This window comes from Macrobrachium nipponense, chromosome 25, assembly GCF_015104395.2.
Source record: "Macrobrachium nipponense isolate FS-2020 chromosome 25, ASM1510439v2, whole genome shotgun sequence".
NCBI lineage: Eukaryota > Metazoa > Arthropoda > Malacostraca > Decapoda > Palaemonidae > Macrobrachium > Macrobrachium nipponense.
The window spans coordinates 36,040,927-36,059,064 of record NC_087214.1 but is presented as its reverse complement, the minus strand read 5'-3'; the positions used below and the strand labels follow the sequence as shown (position 1 = coordinate 36,059,064).

Here is an 18,138-nt window from a genome sequence, read left to right as displayed (position 1 = left end):
TTTATGTTTTTTTATTTAACAATAATTTCTTTCCCAGTTTCTTATTTGATATGCGTTTTTTTTCACAGATTTGCTGGTGTCGGACTTTGAACTGAACTGAACAGAGGGACTTTAAAGTTAAAACAAAAACTAGAATTCTTTGAAATTAATTTTTATTATTCTTGTATCAAATTTTAATATATCTGACTCATAATTATTAAATTCTAAATCTAATTTAACTAGTTCAGAATTTAACCTTTCCGTTCGTATATGATAAAACGCTGGTGTAGATTTTTTTTTTATTTACAATTAATCTTTCCCGTTCTTATTTGAAATATGCGTTCAAACAGATGCTGGTGTCGGACTTTGAACTGAACTGAACAGAGGGACTTTAAAGTTAAAACAAAAACTAGAATTCTTTGAATAATTTTTATTATTCTGTATCAAATTTATATATCTGACTCATTTAATATATTAATCTAAATCTAATTTAACTATTCAGAATTAACCTTTCGCGTTCGTATATGATAAACGCGTGTGTAGAATAGATCGTCGTCTGTCGGAAGTTTAGACTGAACTGAAGGAATTTAGTCTAGACAAACAAACACTAGAATTCACTGAACAATTTCCGTTTTGTATAAAATTTAGGTATATAACTCCTTTAATGTGCTATCATACATACAATTTATTAAATTTAAATAAATGCCACGTGCTTATTTAGTAAATAAATGAGTCTAAACTTCCAGACTGACCGAATCCATTATTTTCTTTGCTAATTCACATCACTTTCTTCCCGTCACCTATAATGTGCATATTATTATTATTAATATCATCATCATTATTATTAATACAGCAGATGGCTACCCACATGTCTCACTCCTCAATGAAATGGCCGAGAATCGAACCCGCGACCACCGAGGTGGGAAGCAAACTCCATACCAACCATGCCACTGAGGTGCTCCATTAACATTTGTGGTCAGCGTCGATTGCATTGATTTTTATGACAAATTATTACTTTTCAAAGGTGAGCATAAATTAGGCAACACCTGAATAATGGGCCAAAACCTTATTTATTTCCTTTTCAGTTCACTTTATAAACATTCATGCGACTAGTTCTGGGCGAAGTGTAATAAAGTATGTGCAGAGATACATAAAAAAAAAAAGAGCTTGTTACACTGATAAGTGGCTTTGAGAAAACTCGCATTGAATTTTACAAACAAGCAAACAAACAAGAACTTAGATTTGGAAGCAAGACTATATAGTAGGCCTACACCAAAGCATTCGCAATTTCTCTCCGGTTTGGTCACACGATGGCGTAGAGTCACAGAGTTACATGACGGCGCATTCCTCGTCTCTTCGCTCCTGCTTACTGCGCTCATTCCTGTTGGTGGAATTTGCTGCAGCTGCCCCCGCTATTCCAAGGGCTGCTATTCCGGCGACCCCCATAGCCACCTTCCCCCACGTCGGGATTTCCGAGCTCGAATTGGTGGAGGTGGCACTGCGGTGAGAAACAAAACGGGTCGTAGGCTGGGAATAATAATAATAATTGCTGTCACTGTCATCATCATCATCTTCGTCATGACTGCATCTGTACTTCGTACTCGATAAAGAAGAGGTCCGGACGGGAGAGGCACGGGAAAGAGAGGTATAGAGAGCCACGGCTCTGGAATCGTCATCGTACGATGACTTCACCCTTTTCCTCTTTTCCTCGATGCGGAGCCTCACCTTCATCTTCTCACTAGACAAGTCAGAGTACGAGCGCTCCTCCAGCAAGTCGAGAATCTCGATGTACAGCTCCAGAAGGTCGTTCAGCTCCTCGCCGAGAGCCGCATCTGTGATCACCGAGTTCCCGCCGTTATGGCAGACGGTGTTCCTCTTACTCCGAACTTCCAGAGCCTTCTTCAGCAGAGGGTCCGAGGACGGCAGGCCGCAGGCGTGCTCCGCCAGAAGTGCCAGGAGGGACACGTCATACTGTTCCGAGGCAGAGGAGATGTCGTAGCTAATGGACGACCCGCTCCTCTCTATTGCCGCACGCTGGTCGCGGCTGAAGATGATGTCGTATCTCTTATGTTGGAGTTTCGCGTTGTTCTTGAAGAAGAAGTCCGGGCGCTGGCGGCCGCCCCGGTAGAGCTTGGCGACCACCGGCTGCAGCACGAAGCGACCGTCGTCCAGGAGGGCGTCTCGGAGTAATGATGCGTTGTTGCTGTTCATCGCGCTGAAACGAAAAGAGAAAGAAATAAATCTCCAGCTTTGTTTCTGTTCTCTTACAAGTTTTTATTACAAGATTATCACACACAAACAAGCCTATAGATTCACACATGTCAGAGTTGTAGATGATACTAAACAGTAAATTCGGCAGAGATGGATAAATAAACAAATTAGATAAATAGAAAAATATATACCTAGATAAATGGTAAATTCCTTGGAAAATGACAACCTGACAAGTGGGCCCCTACCTCATGTGAGCAGAAAGTAAAAGTATGTATCCTGAGTAAATTCCCACCAAATTACTTTAAAAAAGGATCGAAGGTAAACGTGCTATGATCACTTGAAATGTAATTCACGAAGGTGATCAGAGGAATAACAAAATTATGGGTGGCCTCACTGGCTCTGTGGCACTGTATCGCTGTTGAATTTCAAGTACAATATCAAGAACCAATGTGCCACTGGGTTACAAGCAAAAAACTAGAATCTAGCGAGTAAAAATGGTGCATAAAGCAACGACAGAACTCTTAAAGATGTCACGTAGGGTGGAGCATTGTAAGCAGGGACTGCTCCCACTGAGATCTCGGGAATTTTGTCTCGAAGATGTCACTTGCAAGAACTGTATTGAGTGGCACTGTTGAAATACAGAAAACGGCACACAACAGAGTGTCTACATGAATCTGCAAAGCCGGTAACGTTGTAGCACATGAGATGACAACATTGAAGTAATGTGACTGATCAAAGCTTGAATGAAAAAATGCAAAATAAAGTGGAACCTCTACATACGAAAGCCTATACGTACGAAAAATCCAGGTTACAAAAGCAAAGACGAAGATTTTTTTGCTTCTGTGTACGAAAATAATTCAGGTTGCGAAAGGGTAAAGTCCGAGATTCACCCGGGCTGCTGAGAACAATTTTAAAATGGCGCGCCGCCAACTCAGTAGACTCGCCACCATCCATCCGCTCTCCCATTGGTTCCTGATGCTAGTCACCACCTTAAGATCCTGCTCTCCTATTGGTCAGCATTTGTCCCACCATGCCTCTATGTAAAGGCGTTCCTTTACCATTTTTTGCGGCAGCGTTATCGTAAACACCTGGAATTCATTCGTTCACATATATTTCATTTGTTAACGTAAATTCGTGTTAGTGATTTGCTTTCGTTGTACTGTAAGTTACTTTACTGTGTTGTGTGTGAACTTAATTACTTACGTTATTAGCCATGGGTCCCAAGAATGTTGCTGAAGTTCATGGAAAGAGGAGGATGCTTTCTATGGAGACTAAGATGGAGATAATCAAGAAGTGTTAATGTTTTCTGCCATTTGTTAATGTTTTGTAAAGTTTAGTGTTAATGTTTTATGCCATTTTTAATGTGTTTCGTAAAGTTAAGTGTTCATGTTTTCTGCTATTTGTCCTCCTCCTCTGTCGTCACTTTCGGACATCGCCTCACTCGAAAAGTAAGGTTCCACATTTTACTACATACGCACATACATGTATGTACAGTATTTCTTGTACCCTGTACACTAATACACTTTATTTACAGGTATAGTCATGGTTATATTAGTTATTTACTGTGGTATTTTTGTAGGGCTTGGAACGAATCAGGCAATTTACCAGTAAAACGTAGTTCTAGATACGAAAAATCAGGTTATGAAGTGCGCTTCAGAACGGATTAATTTCGTAACCTGAGGCACTACTGTACAACAAATATAAAATTATCCAATGAATGCTACGGGACTATTATTGTCAGCATAACCAACAAAAATATCAAGAACACCTTTGCAATGAACTAAAAGATGTCACAAATGCGCAGTCAAAAATCAGTGAGGGTATCTGAAGGAGACAGGATAATGAGATTGTGGGAATAGAATAGTTGGAGCAAGGAACGAGGGCAAGAAACAGTAGATGAGGGCGACAACCAACTTCCAATTCAATTAACCGAGTCCATGGACGAGACTTGCGTAGAGTTGAACCAGAATGTCAGAGGAAGGGCTTTGTCGCGTGCAGTTCTTCACCGCGGAATAATACAAGCGAGCGCTCCGGATTGTGCATCAGGCACAGCTTCAAGGTGGGTGTCGGGGCAGGACGTCGAGCGAGTCCCGGTTCTAAATGGTATAGTAATAGTGTAAAATAGCCAGTAGGGTCTTCGCCAAGACAGCAGTGGGGCATGGTGCCGGGTAAGTAGACTAGGGCAGGGTGTGCCAGCCTGCATATATAATACCCAGTTCGGGCGTCTGCGGAAGTTGTCTTTTTTTTTTTTACACCTGTAAAAATAGGTACGACATCTCTCGCGTTCCTTTGGTCTTGCCACTAATCATGGCGGGTACCTGAAAAGGTCATTGGAAAGCCAGCAGAGAAGGGTATGGAGGAGAGCGCTGGTGGGCGCGGAGATGCAGGTGCTGGGTTAGGTCATTCATGGAGACCACATGTGAACTTTGACTTAACGGCAGAGTGGGGGGGGGGGTGGATTTGAATGACGGTTCTCAGGGGGCGCAGTCCAAGCAGATCTATTATCCTCATGTAGGCAGGTCGTTATCGGCTTAAGGCCGGTGTCCCACTTGGATTTGGGGGCGGCGATGGCCATGACAGGCGTTTGACAGTCAGCGAATAAAAAGTGACAGGACATTAAAATGACATTTACACAGGTCTCGGGAAATCGTTAAGGCAAAAGGGGACAGGTAGACGACGAGTCGAAAAACTATCTCGAAAGCCGAAGCGACACTTTTCGCTTTACGTTTCCGTTGTAACTCAGACGACTTTCCAAAACAGATAAATCTATGAATAAATAAATATATGAATTGATAAATAATATATAGATAAATAAGTATACCTATAAAATTGATAGGTCGATAAATAAAGTTGAAACAATTGTGTACCCTCCTTCTCTCTCTCTCTCTCTCTATAGAACAGCTGGTGCAAATATCAATAAGTTACACATTTATTTATATACACACACACTAATTCACTTACACATTTATTCTTGTACACACACTTATTCACACACACACACACACACACAGCATTATATAGATCTACCCAAATATCAATGTGTTACCTTATAGGTACTACACACACACACATAACACATACACTTAAATTCACTTAGTACACATTTATTCTTATGCTCACACTTATTCACACACACTAAATATTCTGGCTTAGGCCTGTTATACCTGTCGTGAATAAAGACGTTGTAGCGACTTGAAAAGTACTATTACTTGAACAGACTTCACAGTCGTCGAACTTCACTTCAAAGTCGTCCAGAGGCCCAAAAAGCAGCTGAACAGACACGAAAGCGATTCGAAAAGTCGTCGAAAGCAGACCAGAACGCAATTGAAGGCACCACCGGATCTACAATACACAGTTACACACACACCTCGGCCCTAGTGTACCTGCCTGCAGCTGAGAGAATATTTTGAACCGACTTACTTACAAACTTATAATAAGACTAAGGAAGTCTTAATGTGATTGGACGGATTGCTCTGCGAAAAGGCTCCTTATTGGCGGAGAGAGTCATGGTGCAATAGAGAGAGAGACAGACAGACAGACACGTCACACCACTGCAGACTTTATAAATAGGACGAAGTTGGATTCCTTTATTTATTTATTTTTTTTTACAATAATTTCATTACTTATAATGTCAAATTTTTATATATTGGGGAGGGGGGGGGGGTGTATGGTGCAATAGAGAGAGTGAGAGAGAGTCATGGTGCAATAGAGAGAGATACAGAGAGAGACGTCACACCACTGCAGACTTTATAAATAGGCCGAAGTTGGCTTCCTTAATTTTTTTTACAATAATTTAATTACTTCTAATGTTAAATGTTTATATATTGGCTTAGCGGGGGAAGAGGGGAGTCATGGTGCAATAGAGAGAGAGAGAGCGAAACACATCATATGTCGTATTATAAATACGCCGAGTTGGCTGCCATGATGGAAATACGAACTAAATAGTACTATACCTAACCTTTCCTTCATATTTCACAGTTATATTCTCATTACTTCCGGTAGTGAATTGTTTTTCGTACTATATACAACTTTTTAAAACGTCATTTTCGTTTGTAGGAACCTTTTTGCTTGTTTGTGCATATGTATTTTATATGTACGTGTATATTTTTTTTAGTTTCATTATTATATCACTGAGTAAACAACACAATAAATTCGTATGTCAAATCAAATTAAAGTCTAGTGACAACTCGAATTTACATTCTCTCTCTCTCTTGGCTGAGCAAATTCATTCTTGCTCTCTTCTGCTGCTAAGGGATCTCTCTCTCTCTTTTGCTCCTAATGTCTCTCTCTTCTCTCTCTCTTTCTCTCTCATGCTGCTAAGGTCTTTCTCTCGACTGAGCAAATTCATTCTTGCTCTCTCTCCTGCTGCTAAGGTCTCTCTTTCTCTCTTGGCTGAGCAAATTCATTCTTGCTCTCTGCTGTTGAGGTCTCTCTCTCTCTCTCTCTCTCTCTCAATAGGCTGACTTCCCTTTGGAGCTATTATGTGTTTAATTACTATGTCAGCTGACTGTCCACAAGGGTTTTCTTCAAGTGAAGACTTGAAGAATTGGAAAATGAGCATTGGTGCATTGTAGCCTACATGTTAATCCCTGCCCTATATAAGTGGGACCCAAGAAGCAACCTTTGATGTTCCTTAATTGTTTTGGTACCACTCAGTCCAGGGGCTGAATCTGAAATATCACTGTGAAGGCCCAGTGTTTTGTACAGACTGCTAATATACGTGACCTCCGAACCACGTCGAGAGTGAACTTCTATCTCCTGAAATACACATCTCTCTCACCTCAATGGAATTTCCGAGACTAGAACTCGCGCCCAAGGAGGTGGTAGGCCAAGACCATACCAATCATGCCACTGGGGCGCAACGAGTGGTGTATTTGACGGTGGTCAAATATCTCAGACTGGATGGTCCTACTGCTAGCTTGGGGGTGCGAAGATGCAGTGCATTACTTCCCTAATACTATTCTTGCATTCTAATACATTTTAATCTATTCATTTATTGCATTTTTTCAATGAGTTGGATCTTTGCTTTCTGCATTTCTCTTTACCTCCTCCTGATGAGCACCATAATATTCTTTGGAATCCTCTTGAATATCGAGTGAATGACTCCTTTGGTAGGCTTGTTCCATTTGAATAAGCTTAATCTCCTGAATATAATAATGATAATAAGTAGGCTATACTATAAGGTCTTGGTTATTCATCAGATTTTGTCGCTCACCAGAAGGTACCAGAGTCCCGGAGCGTCTACTAAGCGGAAGGGGTAATCTTACACCAATACACTGCACGCTGTCACCCACCAACTTACCCGGTGTAGTCATTGCTCCATGGTTTACCATCTTCCTTTAATTCCAGTTTGTCTTTCATTTGTTTATTTATTATTGTAGCTACTTATGTATTAAATTAATCTTTTTATATTTCTTGTACCTGCTCTCTTCTTTCTGTATTTCCCATTGTCTTCTGTTGCTTTTGTCAAATGAACACCATAATATTCGTTGGAAGCTTGTTCCATGTGAAATAGGGTTTGTCTCCTGCAGAATAATAATAATAATAATAGGTCGTCAATTGACTGGTTAAGCAACATTGGGGCTGGTCAGTCATTGGATGGGTGACCGCTCTCCTCAGCGTTGATTCCTTGGGAAAGAATCTTTACCATAATTTCCTGTCTACTCAGCTGTAAATGCGTACCTATTCTTGATGGGGTAGGGTCCAGCTATGGGTTAAATAGCACAACTCAGCAATGATGGAAAGAAATGAAGAATTAAACAACAACGACATAAATGGAACCTCTGGCAACAGAGGAGCTTCGTCCGGCAGCCAGGTATTCAGCCCAATTGAAGGGGAAGACGGTCAGGTACTTGGAGGTCGTCATCCAGCAACTGACCACCACAACGACAGTAACCAACAACCATGGAGCTACAGAAGCAAACCAGAGGAAGAAATGGACAAGAGAAGAAAATACGGAAATATGGAGATGCTACATCAGAAGCAACCCGACGGAGAGAGGATATAGGGGAAGGTTGGTCAACGTCTGGAATGAGAGGAATAACACCCCCCAAACAGAGCAGAGGCTGGCAAACCAAGTAAGGAACATAAAGAAAAGGAACTGGCTCTCCCCAACAGATAGAGAGGAATTGGAAAGGGAAATGACACACGGCAACGAATTACAAGACGAACTGAGAGACGATGCCACAGATGACGACAGGGATGATGAGGTATCAAACAACGACATATGAAGAAACACCGACGAAGTAACAGACAGGACGGAATGGGTAGAAAAGATCAGACAATGGATGAAGCCAAATACAGAGAGAACAAAGATCCCCTCCATGAAAGCCTACAACACCAAGAAATTAAGGGAGAAAACAAGTGAGGTCAATGAAATAATGAGACTAATACACACCACCAATATCACAGAAACTTGACTTATGCAGGAGCAAGATTAGTAGCAGAACTGATGGGGATACGAACACCAACACCACCAGCACAGCCAACCCAACAGAAACCAAAACAGCAACCGCCTTGGAAAAGGCGCCTGGAAAAGCAAATCATGGTGATGAGATCTGACTTGAGTAAATTGAAAGAGATGGCAGAAAAAAGGCTAAGAAGCAAGGAAACAAGGGAGGAACTGAATGAGAAATACAAAGTACAGGAGAGGGGACTAAACAACACTAGAAGATGTAAAACAGAGGCTCAAGGCCAAACCACATAAGATCCAATGGTACATGAACAGAAATAGTGGATACCAACAGAACAAACTATTCGGAACCAACCAGAAAAGACTAAACAGCCAACTAAGAGGGGAAGACAACCACCAAGAAATTTCTGAAGCCGAACCAAGTAAGAGACTCTGGGAAAACATCTGGAGCAATCCGGTATCATACAACAAACATGCAACATGGCTCCAGGAAGTCAAGGCTGAAGAAACAGGGAGAATAAAACAAAGATTCACTGACATCACGACAGACGCAGTCAGACACCAACTAAAGAAAATGCCCAACTGGAAAGCCACAGGTCCCGATGAAGTCCAAGGATACTGGCTCAAAAACTTCAAGGCCCTACACCCAAGATTAGCAGAACAACTCCAGCATTGTATCACAAATCACCATGCGCCCAAATGGATGACCAAAGGAAAAACATCATTAGTCCAGAAAGACAAGAGTAAGGGAAATATAGCCAGTAACTACAGGCCTATCACCTGCCTACCAATAATGTGGAAGTTACTAACAGGTATCATCAGCGAAAGGCTATACAACTACCTAGAGGATACAAACACCATCCCCCACCAACAGAAAGGCTGCAGAAGGAAGTATAGGGGGACAAAAGACCAGCTCCTGATAGACAAAATGGTAATGAAGAACACCTCTACACTCCCATGGCCAAAGGGTAACTGAACCTGAAGTTCAGTGGCGTGGTTGGTTTGGTGTTTGCTTCTCACCTCGGTGGTCGTGGGTTTGATTCTTGGCCATTCCATTGAGGAGTGAGAGATGTGTATTTCTGGTGATAGAAGTTCACTCTCGATGTGGTTCGGAAGTCATGTAAAGGATGCAACCAGGAACCCCACACTATAAATACCACCCAGTCGAATTGGAGGACTGTGATAAGAGCAAAAAAAAAATAAATAAATAAATAAAACTTTACTCTTCAAACTTATATACAAGGTAGTATGTACTGCTACAGTACAAAGGAAAAAAAATGAGGATGTCAGGTACAAGAGGCAAACAAAAGAAAGTAACCATCTTCTTTGGCAGCTTGAATTTCCAAGTCAATGGTCTCTGTAGACGTTTTCCAAATAGGGGTTCATCTTCAGAATAAAACAATACATAATAATAATAATAATAATATAATAATCATATTCATTATTATTTCACAATCTTTTATTGAAGGCTGCCATGATAGCTTCCTTTTGACAGAATACTATCTTAATTTTGTAGACTGGATAAAATTCATGCTACGAGGAATGAAGGTACGTAATTTTAAACGAAACTCCCAGTGATGCCTTCTTCAGTGACTAACAGGGGACTTTGCAAGACTATGGAGAACCAAGATTTGACCAGCGACAAATGGCACTGGCATCCATTCTCTTTATTTCAGTTGTTCAGATGTTTTAGTCAGATATGTATTAAGACTTTTTGTTGGGGTCTCTTTCCTTTCAAGCCCCTTTCTTTTTCCTTTTCAGTATTTGCTTGTTAAAAGGGCTTGTTTATCCACAATATCTCTAAATACTGCCTAACTCTTTTCCTGATGCAATTGTGCAGGAGTGTGAGAGAGAGAGAGAAGAACATGGAGGTAGTTGCATTTCTCTACATGGTCTCAGCTCACTAGTTTCTATTCCTCATCAATCCATCAGCTTTGCAAAACATGCCTGTCTTTCCCAAGGTCCTTTTCAAGTGTCCAAGGTCTTTTCAAGTGTGGCTATTCATATGTCTGGTGAGATGAGCCTTGTGAGAAAAGGCCTTCCCGCATTCCAAGCACGAGAAAGGCTTCTCTCCCGTGTGGGTCTTCATGTGACTGTCAAGGGCATTCTTCATGGCGAATGCCTTCCCACACTCCATGCAAGAGAAAGGCTTTTCTCCCGTGTGGGTCTTCATGTGGTGCGTGAGAGGACCCCTTTGAGAGAAGGACTTCCCACACTCCTCGCACGAGAAAGGTTTCTCCCCGGTGTGGACCCTCATGTGAACGATCATATGGTTCTTCTGAGAAAAAGCTTTCCCGCACTCCGGGCACGTAAAGGGCCTCTCCCCGTTGTGGACCTTCTGGTGTCTCCTTAGAGAATAACTCAAGGAGAACGACTGTCCGCATTCCTCGCATATGAACGGCTTCTCTTCTGTGTGTGTTCTCTTGTGGATCTTGTAGTTGCTCTCCCAGGTGAAGGCTTTTCCGCATTCCTCGCACGTGAACGGCCGCTCTCCAGTGTGGATTCGCATGTGAACCGTCATGTGGTTCTTCTGAGTGAACCCTTTCCCACACTCGTTGCACGTGAAGGATTTTTCCGCAGCGTGGCCATTCCTCCCTTTCTTTTTCAATTCCTTCTTGCAATGAAGCGACTCTTCATCTCTCGCTGACTGTTCAATTATACACGAATACTTCATGTCGTCTTCGCTCATCTCACAACGTGACTCCGGCTCCGTTTTTATTTGCACATCTGGCTCCAGGGGCAAAAATCTGTCATCCCCATTTTCGTGACTGACTGGAGGGAGAAACAAAGGATCTTCCAGTTCACTTTTCACAGGATATTCCAAGGCAAGTTCTGAATCCATTTCAGCTTTCTGTCCTTCGAACAAAAACAATCCTAACAGTCTACACAATGTAAATCTTCCTCCGCATTCACTTAGGCATCTTCTTTATGAAGGACTTTGATAGAAAAGTTCTCTGTGCCTTGGAAATTTCCATCAATTAATCTCTCACAAATGACACACAAGAATGACTGGTCGCAGATGGAAAAATATATCAAATGCACAATTTCACACAAATCTACTTACAAAGTAATACCTGAGAACATGCGCTGTAAATTATGTACTACAGTTTAACAACATTTGCTGGGAGCACAGTTCATTTCACTGCTGACGGCATAACATTCCGAACATAATTTATCTATCTGACAACTTTACTGTAATGATACATTCATTTGTTATTATTTGATTTCACAAACATAACACCTTCCATTTTCCATATCGATATCAAGTGGTGTCTGACACACTGTGGTTATGAAAATACTGTGAGCAATCACAGTACGTATAGTGTTTAACAAAATGCTACGGATAGGGTGTGCGCTTAAGTACTTATCCCTGATAGATCTGACACTTGCACAAGCGATAACCTGCAGGAATTCCTGTGACCTCCACAAAAGAAACTGACGACTGTTCATTTGGGGAAGAAGAGCCTGAAACAGAAGAGTAAAATTAGTGAGTAAAAAGGAAAAATACAATCACACTGTTTTAATGTAATATCAAACTACCCTACATAAAACAAACATTATTCTTCACCAAACTCCCTTCAACTCAGGACCCTTAATAGATTATATAACATTAGTATTCACAAAAGAAGAGCTGGAATAATTTGCACTTTTCCTGATATGATAGAGACAGAATATTGGATTTAGGCCAAAGGCCAAGTGGTAGGACTTATGAGGCCATTCAGCGCAAGAGGAAAATTGATTGTAAAATGGTTTGAAAGGTGTAAGGGGGAAACCTCACAGTTGCACAATGAATCAATTGTTGGGAGAGGTGGAGGGAAAGGAAGATAGTAGAGAATATGAACAGAGGTACAGTAAATGGAATGGAAGGGGTTGCAGCTACAGAAAAAGGGATGCTGCAAGGATCCTTAAGTAATGCCTACAGTGCACTGAATGTGAGGTGCACTGATGGCCCTGCAGTGAACCCCTGTATTCGCGGAATCCAGATTCGCAGACTCGTGTATTCACGGATTTCTCTCTGGAACACATACCCCCATTATTCGCGGAAAGTTCACTGTATTTTTCTATGAGAAATATCCACAAATTAGTGTTTTTTCTATCAATTCCATCACAAAACTCACTTTTTGTGATAAAACTATTAAAAAAGCCAGGTATAAAGATTTTTAGTGGGTTTTACCTAACAAAATATCACAATTTCTGAAAGTAAATTGTATTTTTCCTAACTATACAAACCTTAGGTCCTTTACACATAGTCCCACCTCATGCCACCCCTCACTCTGTTCCTGGGCCTAAAGCAAAGTGATATGTTTGCCTCCAGTCGGGCAGACTCCCAACCATCGGTCAAGCAGCTACTACTACCGAACTACCTTGTTAGAAATCTTACGACCGGTCCAGCTGGCGCTGAAAGTAATTCCTTATGTAAAGGACCTCAGGTTTGTATAATGTGTCGGAACAATCTTTTCTTATTTCATTTTAATATGTATTTATCTATTACATAATTCAACTTTTCTTTCTAATAAGTGAGATCTCTTCCTTTTGTATTTCCCTTTACCTCCTCCTACTTCTTCCTAATGGACACCACATTCTTTGTTGTTGAGGCTAGTGCACAATTGTCGCTAAGACAGCCTTATTGTCGAATGAGACTATTTCGTGAGAAAGCATTTCAAAGGATAAGCTAAGCCCCTGTAGGGGAGGTGGTTACTGCTATCATTGTATCTCACAGAATGCAATGTACAGTGTGTGACATATAAATATTATTCTTATTATTATTATTCAGAAGATGAAGAACACTACAGGCAGTCCCCAGCTTACAACGGGTTTGGCTTACGACATTCCGAGGTTACAACGCTTTTCAATTATATTTATTAGAAATTACTTCCAGGGTTAAGACACCTACAATGCTGATCTGTCAGAAGAAATATGACTCCAAAAATGGAAAATAATCAATATTTGAAGATTTTTTGGAAGAAAAATGCAATAAGAATGCAGTTTACATAGTTTTTGATGTACCCAAAGCATTAAAAGTAAGGTTTTCTTAGGATTTTAGACAATGTTCTGGCTTACAATGATTTTCGGCTTACAACACGCCTCAAGAACGGAAGCCCTGTCGTAACCCGGGGACTGCCTGTACTCATGTGGAAAAAGCCCACAGAGGCCATTGACTTGTGTTTCAAGCTTCCAAAGAATATGGTGCTCATTAGGAAATACAGAAAGTAGATATCTCACTTATTAAAAAGAAAAATAAATAAACTATAATAAATGGATAAAAATGTACTAAAATGCATGGAGAATAGCATTAAAGTAGTAAGGCATTGCAGCTGCATCAGTCATCAAGCAGTACCTAAAATTTTACAAGTTAACTTTTCGAAGGCAGCCTGGCCTAGGCTACAGTCACACAAGTCAGGCTAGTCTGGTCAACGGAAAAGCCTGACCTACTGGGGTAGTAGGCTTGATAAAGGGCCAGCATTAGGAAAACGACTGGAAATTGCACAGTTACAAACAAATTAGTGCTTGAAACGTGATGATATATGAAAAGTGATTCAAATGAAGTTTCCCAAGGCAGCCTGACCTATTTTATTGAAATGAAAGGGATATAGAATTTAGGCCAAAGGCCAAGCACTGGGACCTATGAGGTCATTCAGCGCTGAAAGGGAACCTGACAGTAAAAGCTTTGAAATGTGTAATAGGGGGAAAACCTCAAAGCAGTTGCATCATAAATCAATTGGTAGGAGAGGGTGGAAAGTAAGACGGAAGAAAGAAAGAGAATACAAAAGGAGGTACGTACAGTAAAAGAAACGTAAGGGGTTGCAGCTGGGGGGGTGAAGGCATGCTGCAAAGAACATTAAGTAATCCCTACAGTTAACGGCATAAGGTGCACTGATGGCACTACCACCCTACGGGGCCTATTTTATTGAATAGGGTAAAATATCGACTGGCCGACCTTTACCATAGCGCAACAATCTGACCAAAAATTGGCAATTATGGCCTTCATTTGTGACTTGGGAGGAAAAAAACTGACTTCGAAAGGAAAGTAGAGGTCTCATGGTGTTGCTTCGACAGATGCCAGCTGGCTCCTGACTAATGTCTATCCTGGGTTACAGGACATACTAAAAGTGCTTTCTCAGGAAGGTGGTCGTGCTGCGGTAGCGGCCAGGTGGTCGTTCGGTATTTTACCCAAATAGCCTAACCTTGTAGCCTTTGGTAGGCTTCATAGGAGGATGTACTAATCAACGACTAACAATCATATATACTAGGTATAGAAAAAATGAATGAGAAAAATTATATACATTGGAAAAATAAACCCCAAAAAATATTATTGTAAAAAAAAAAACTCAAAATAGGGTAGGTATGATAGTTCATAAGGTTAAGCTATTCAGCAAAGGTGCCTAACCTCGTAACCTATGGTAGGGTTCGTAGAAGGATATTAATGAAGGACTAAAAATTATATTATATTGGAAAAATAAGCCAAAATAAAATTATATACTATATAAATATATATACAAAAAATAACTGAAAAAATAATATATATTGAAAAGACTACTCAAAATCATATAATAAAATACGAATAAAAATGTAAAAAAAATAGTAGTAAATTTCGGAAGAGGCCAGAACTGACCCCTTTAATTTCTATCTTTTATTTTGTCTTATTTTTCGTGTTTTATCGAATTTTCTCTCATTTCTTCCTTTTATTTTTACTTTTAAAAGTGATTTAATAGTGAAATCGTGAAGCTTCTTTGGTCTCCTTACTTTTACTTACGAAGTAGTTATAGTGGTGGTAAGTATTAGTAGTAGTAGTAGGAGGAGGGGTCTATCTTTGGAACTTCTCCTTCTTTTGTTAGTGTTTATTTCGTTTTTATTTTGTGAATTATTTTTTAAGTCTTTCTTTATTCTTCATTCTCTTTCAATAGCGTCATTTCCGTTAAAATAATGATAATAGTAATCATAATAATAATAATGCATCCTCTAGAACTCCTCTTGTTCGTAATTTTTTATTTACTAATTCTCTATTTATTCTTTATTCTCTTTAAATAGTGTCATTACCGTTATAATAATAATAATAATAATAATAATATAATAATAATAATAATAATAATAATAATAATAATAATAATAATAAAGAACTCGACAGAGTCACTCAGATGCTCGTTAATAACGGGTATCCGAATCGACTTGTTGATAAAGAAGTCCGAACAGCGCTGGATCGTTGGTACGGCGAGAGTGAGAGACCGCAGCCCCACCCCCATGAGAACGAAGATGCTTTGAGAAAAATCATCAAAGAGAACAAAAGAACTCGAACTCGTAATTTATTACCAAAATCAACGTACCCGGGGCCTTATTAGGAAGAACAACCCGACCTCCCCTCCCCCCCAGCAAGAGACCTCTTGAAACAGTCGAATGTAGTCTACCAATTCTTATGCGCCATCCGTGGATGTTCCAGCTCTTACGTTGGTATGACTTCTATGAAACTGTACAAGAGGATTTCTTGCCACGCACAAGAAAGGGCAATTAAAAACCATACCGTGACAGCACAACACCAGGAAGCTCTCTCCCGGGACGGTATTATCAAGAATACTGAGATAATAGGGAGGGCTCCTGACCAGCGACGTTTGCGACTGCTCGAGGCACTCCTCATACAGCAAGAAAAGCCCTCATTAAATACGACGCAGGAAGTACTCTTCCTCCCCACCAACTTAAGAAGACCTAGGAGTATGAATAATAGTACAAGTAATACCAGACCGAGCGACACCCCCGATCAAACAATATCAGATGAGACAAGCAGCCCAGCAGCCAATGACAACGCGAGCCATCGTGACACAACGCCCAGGGAAGTCATGCCCCAGCCTCGACGGTCTGCTAGGCTCTAACAGCGCGACCTTCAACGGCGAGAAGTGTCTTAGAGGAAACTTCCACCAACCAATAGCAGGAACGCATTTCACCACCAACCAATGAAAACTCAGCTAGCGGTTGACCCCCTGCTGACCTACCACTATATATTGAGTAGGCTGGTGTCTCATAAACCAGGTTTAGGCCCTTCAGGCAAAAGTAAAAAACATAACATATACACACACTCTCTCTCTCTCCTCACAGATAGACGAATGCAGCCATGGACCCTGTAACCCAGCCCACCAGGAGCAACCCAAAAAAATTGGATCCCGCACCCAACCACTGCAGAGGCACCTGAGACCCGGAAAAGGACAACGTCTTCTTCCTCCTCCTTTTCAGATGCACCTGAATCGGTTAGACCAAGATTAGACTCCTCCACCTCCTCCGAAGAAGAAACCACCACGGCCACTCCAGAAGACACAGTGAACCCCCTAGTGAACCCCCTGCCATGGACACGAATGATGGTTTCCAGGTCGTCACCAGAGGCAAACGGAAACAGCAGGAACCACCAGCAGCACCTTCACCCTCACATGGAGAGAACCTGATAACTCCTCCAACAGGAAGCAGTGCCTATGAGTTTGTCAAGGACCTTGAAAGGAAAGGTAAGATGTTCAAGGTAAGACCCACTACCAGAGGAGAACTGTTTGTTATACCCTCAAATGAAAACACAAATGAATATATGAAAAACAACCCTGCTAGCTTCAAATACCTCAATCCTGAGGACAAACCCTGCAAATTTATTTTATGCCACTACCCTCTGCAATTTGACACCAGGGTTATTCTGGAAAATACTAGAGTGGTCAAAGCAGAAAGATGCCACACAAAAGGACCCAACCCCCAAAGTTTTAGTTGAGTGGAAAGGAATTCAGCCAAAATCACTGAATCTTGGCATGTGGGGCTCCTTCCCCACCATGGACTTCACACCAGAACCTCTGAGATGTCTTAACTGTCAGAGGTACGGACACCATAGCAGTGCCTGCACCGCCAAAGCCATTTGTGGTGTATGTAGTGGGAGACATCCCACAAAATTCTGCACAGATAAGATCAAAGATGGAATGGAAACAAATGCCAGATGCCCCGCATGCAAGGGAAACCACCATGCGTGGAACAGAAAATGCTCGATAAGGCTACAAAAAATCGACGCAATAAAAGGAATTGCGCCTCGGAGCCTCCCTGGACACACACACACACAAAACACCAGACCCCAACAGACAACAGCAGCTCCCACTACCCAGCAGGGATCAAGGTCCTACGCTACTGCAGTTAGGGGGCCTCAACAAGTTCGCCCAGAGCTAAAACACGACAAATACATTGCACAGACCCAAGACCTCACAAATCTCTTAGTGCGAATGCTTTTCAAGTTTGCAGAATTAACAGGATCAAACTTCTCAGAGGAAATAGCTAAAGAAGTGGTTGATAAGTGCATAAGAACGTCCAGAGGACTTTTTTCATCACCATGCCTACACAACTAAATAACAACAGTACAAATAGCACTACAAATACACTCGGTGTCAGTTTCATCCCAAGTGACAGTACCAGGTACATCTCCAGTGCCAGGGCCAACCACAGTGTTGGTAGTCAAGGCACATCAAGTGCAAATGACGAGTTAGGAAACAACAACAACACAATCAAAACAAATGATTGCAAAGACACAG

At 41.2% G+C, this 18,138-nt stretch overlaps 2 protein-coding genes and 1 pseudogene across 2 annotated transcripts; all 3 read right to left on the bottom strand.

The window, feature by feature from the left end:
- Positions 1-394: 394 nt before the first annotated feature.
- LOC135199365 (uncharacterized) lies at positions 395-5,551 on the bottom strand. The gene is made up of 2 exons (XM_064227336.1): positions 5,355-5,551; positions 395-2,194 (listed from the first exon to the last, which is right to left on the bottom strand). The coding sequence occupies exon 2, from the start codon at positions 2,188-2,190 to the stop codon at positions 1,309-1,311; it is 882 nt and encodes a 293-aa protein (XP_064083406.1). The 5' UTR covers positions 2,191-2,194; positions 5,355-5,551; the 3' UTR covers positions 395-1,308.
- A 5,038-nt stretch (positions 5,552-10,589) lies between these two features.
- Positions 10,590-11,444, bottom strand: LOC135199037 (gastrula zinc finger protein XlCGF8.2DB-like). The gene has a single exon (XM_064226953.1). It carries the CDS (start codon positions 11,442-11,444, stop codon positions 10,590-10,592), a length of 855 nt encoding a protein of 284 aa, XP_064083023.1.
- Positions 11,441-18,138, bottom strand: part of LOC135199363 (maspardin-like) — a 99,023-nt pseudogene continuing 92,325 nt past the window's right edge.

Excerpts from the sequence above, each read along its gene's own strand:
- LOC135199037 (XM_064226953.1), bottom strand. The coding sequence starts at position 11,444 with ATGGATTCAGAACTTGCCTTGGAATATCCTGTGAAAAGTGAACTGGAA.
- LOC135199365 (XM_064227336.1), bottom strand. The coding sequence starts at position 2,190 with ATGAACAGCAACAACGCATCATTACTCCGAGACGCCCTCCTGGACGAC.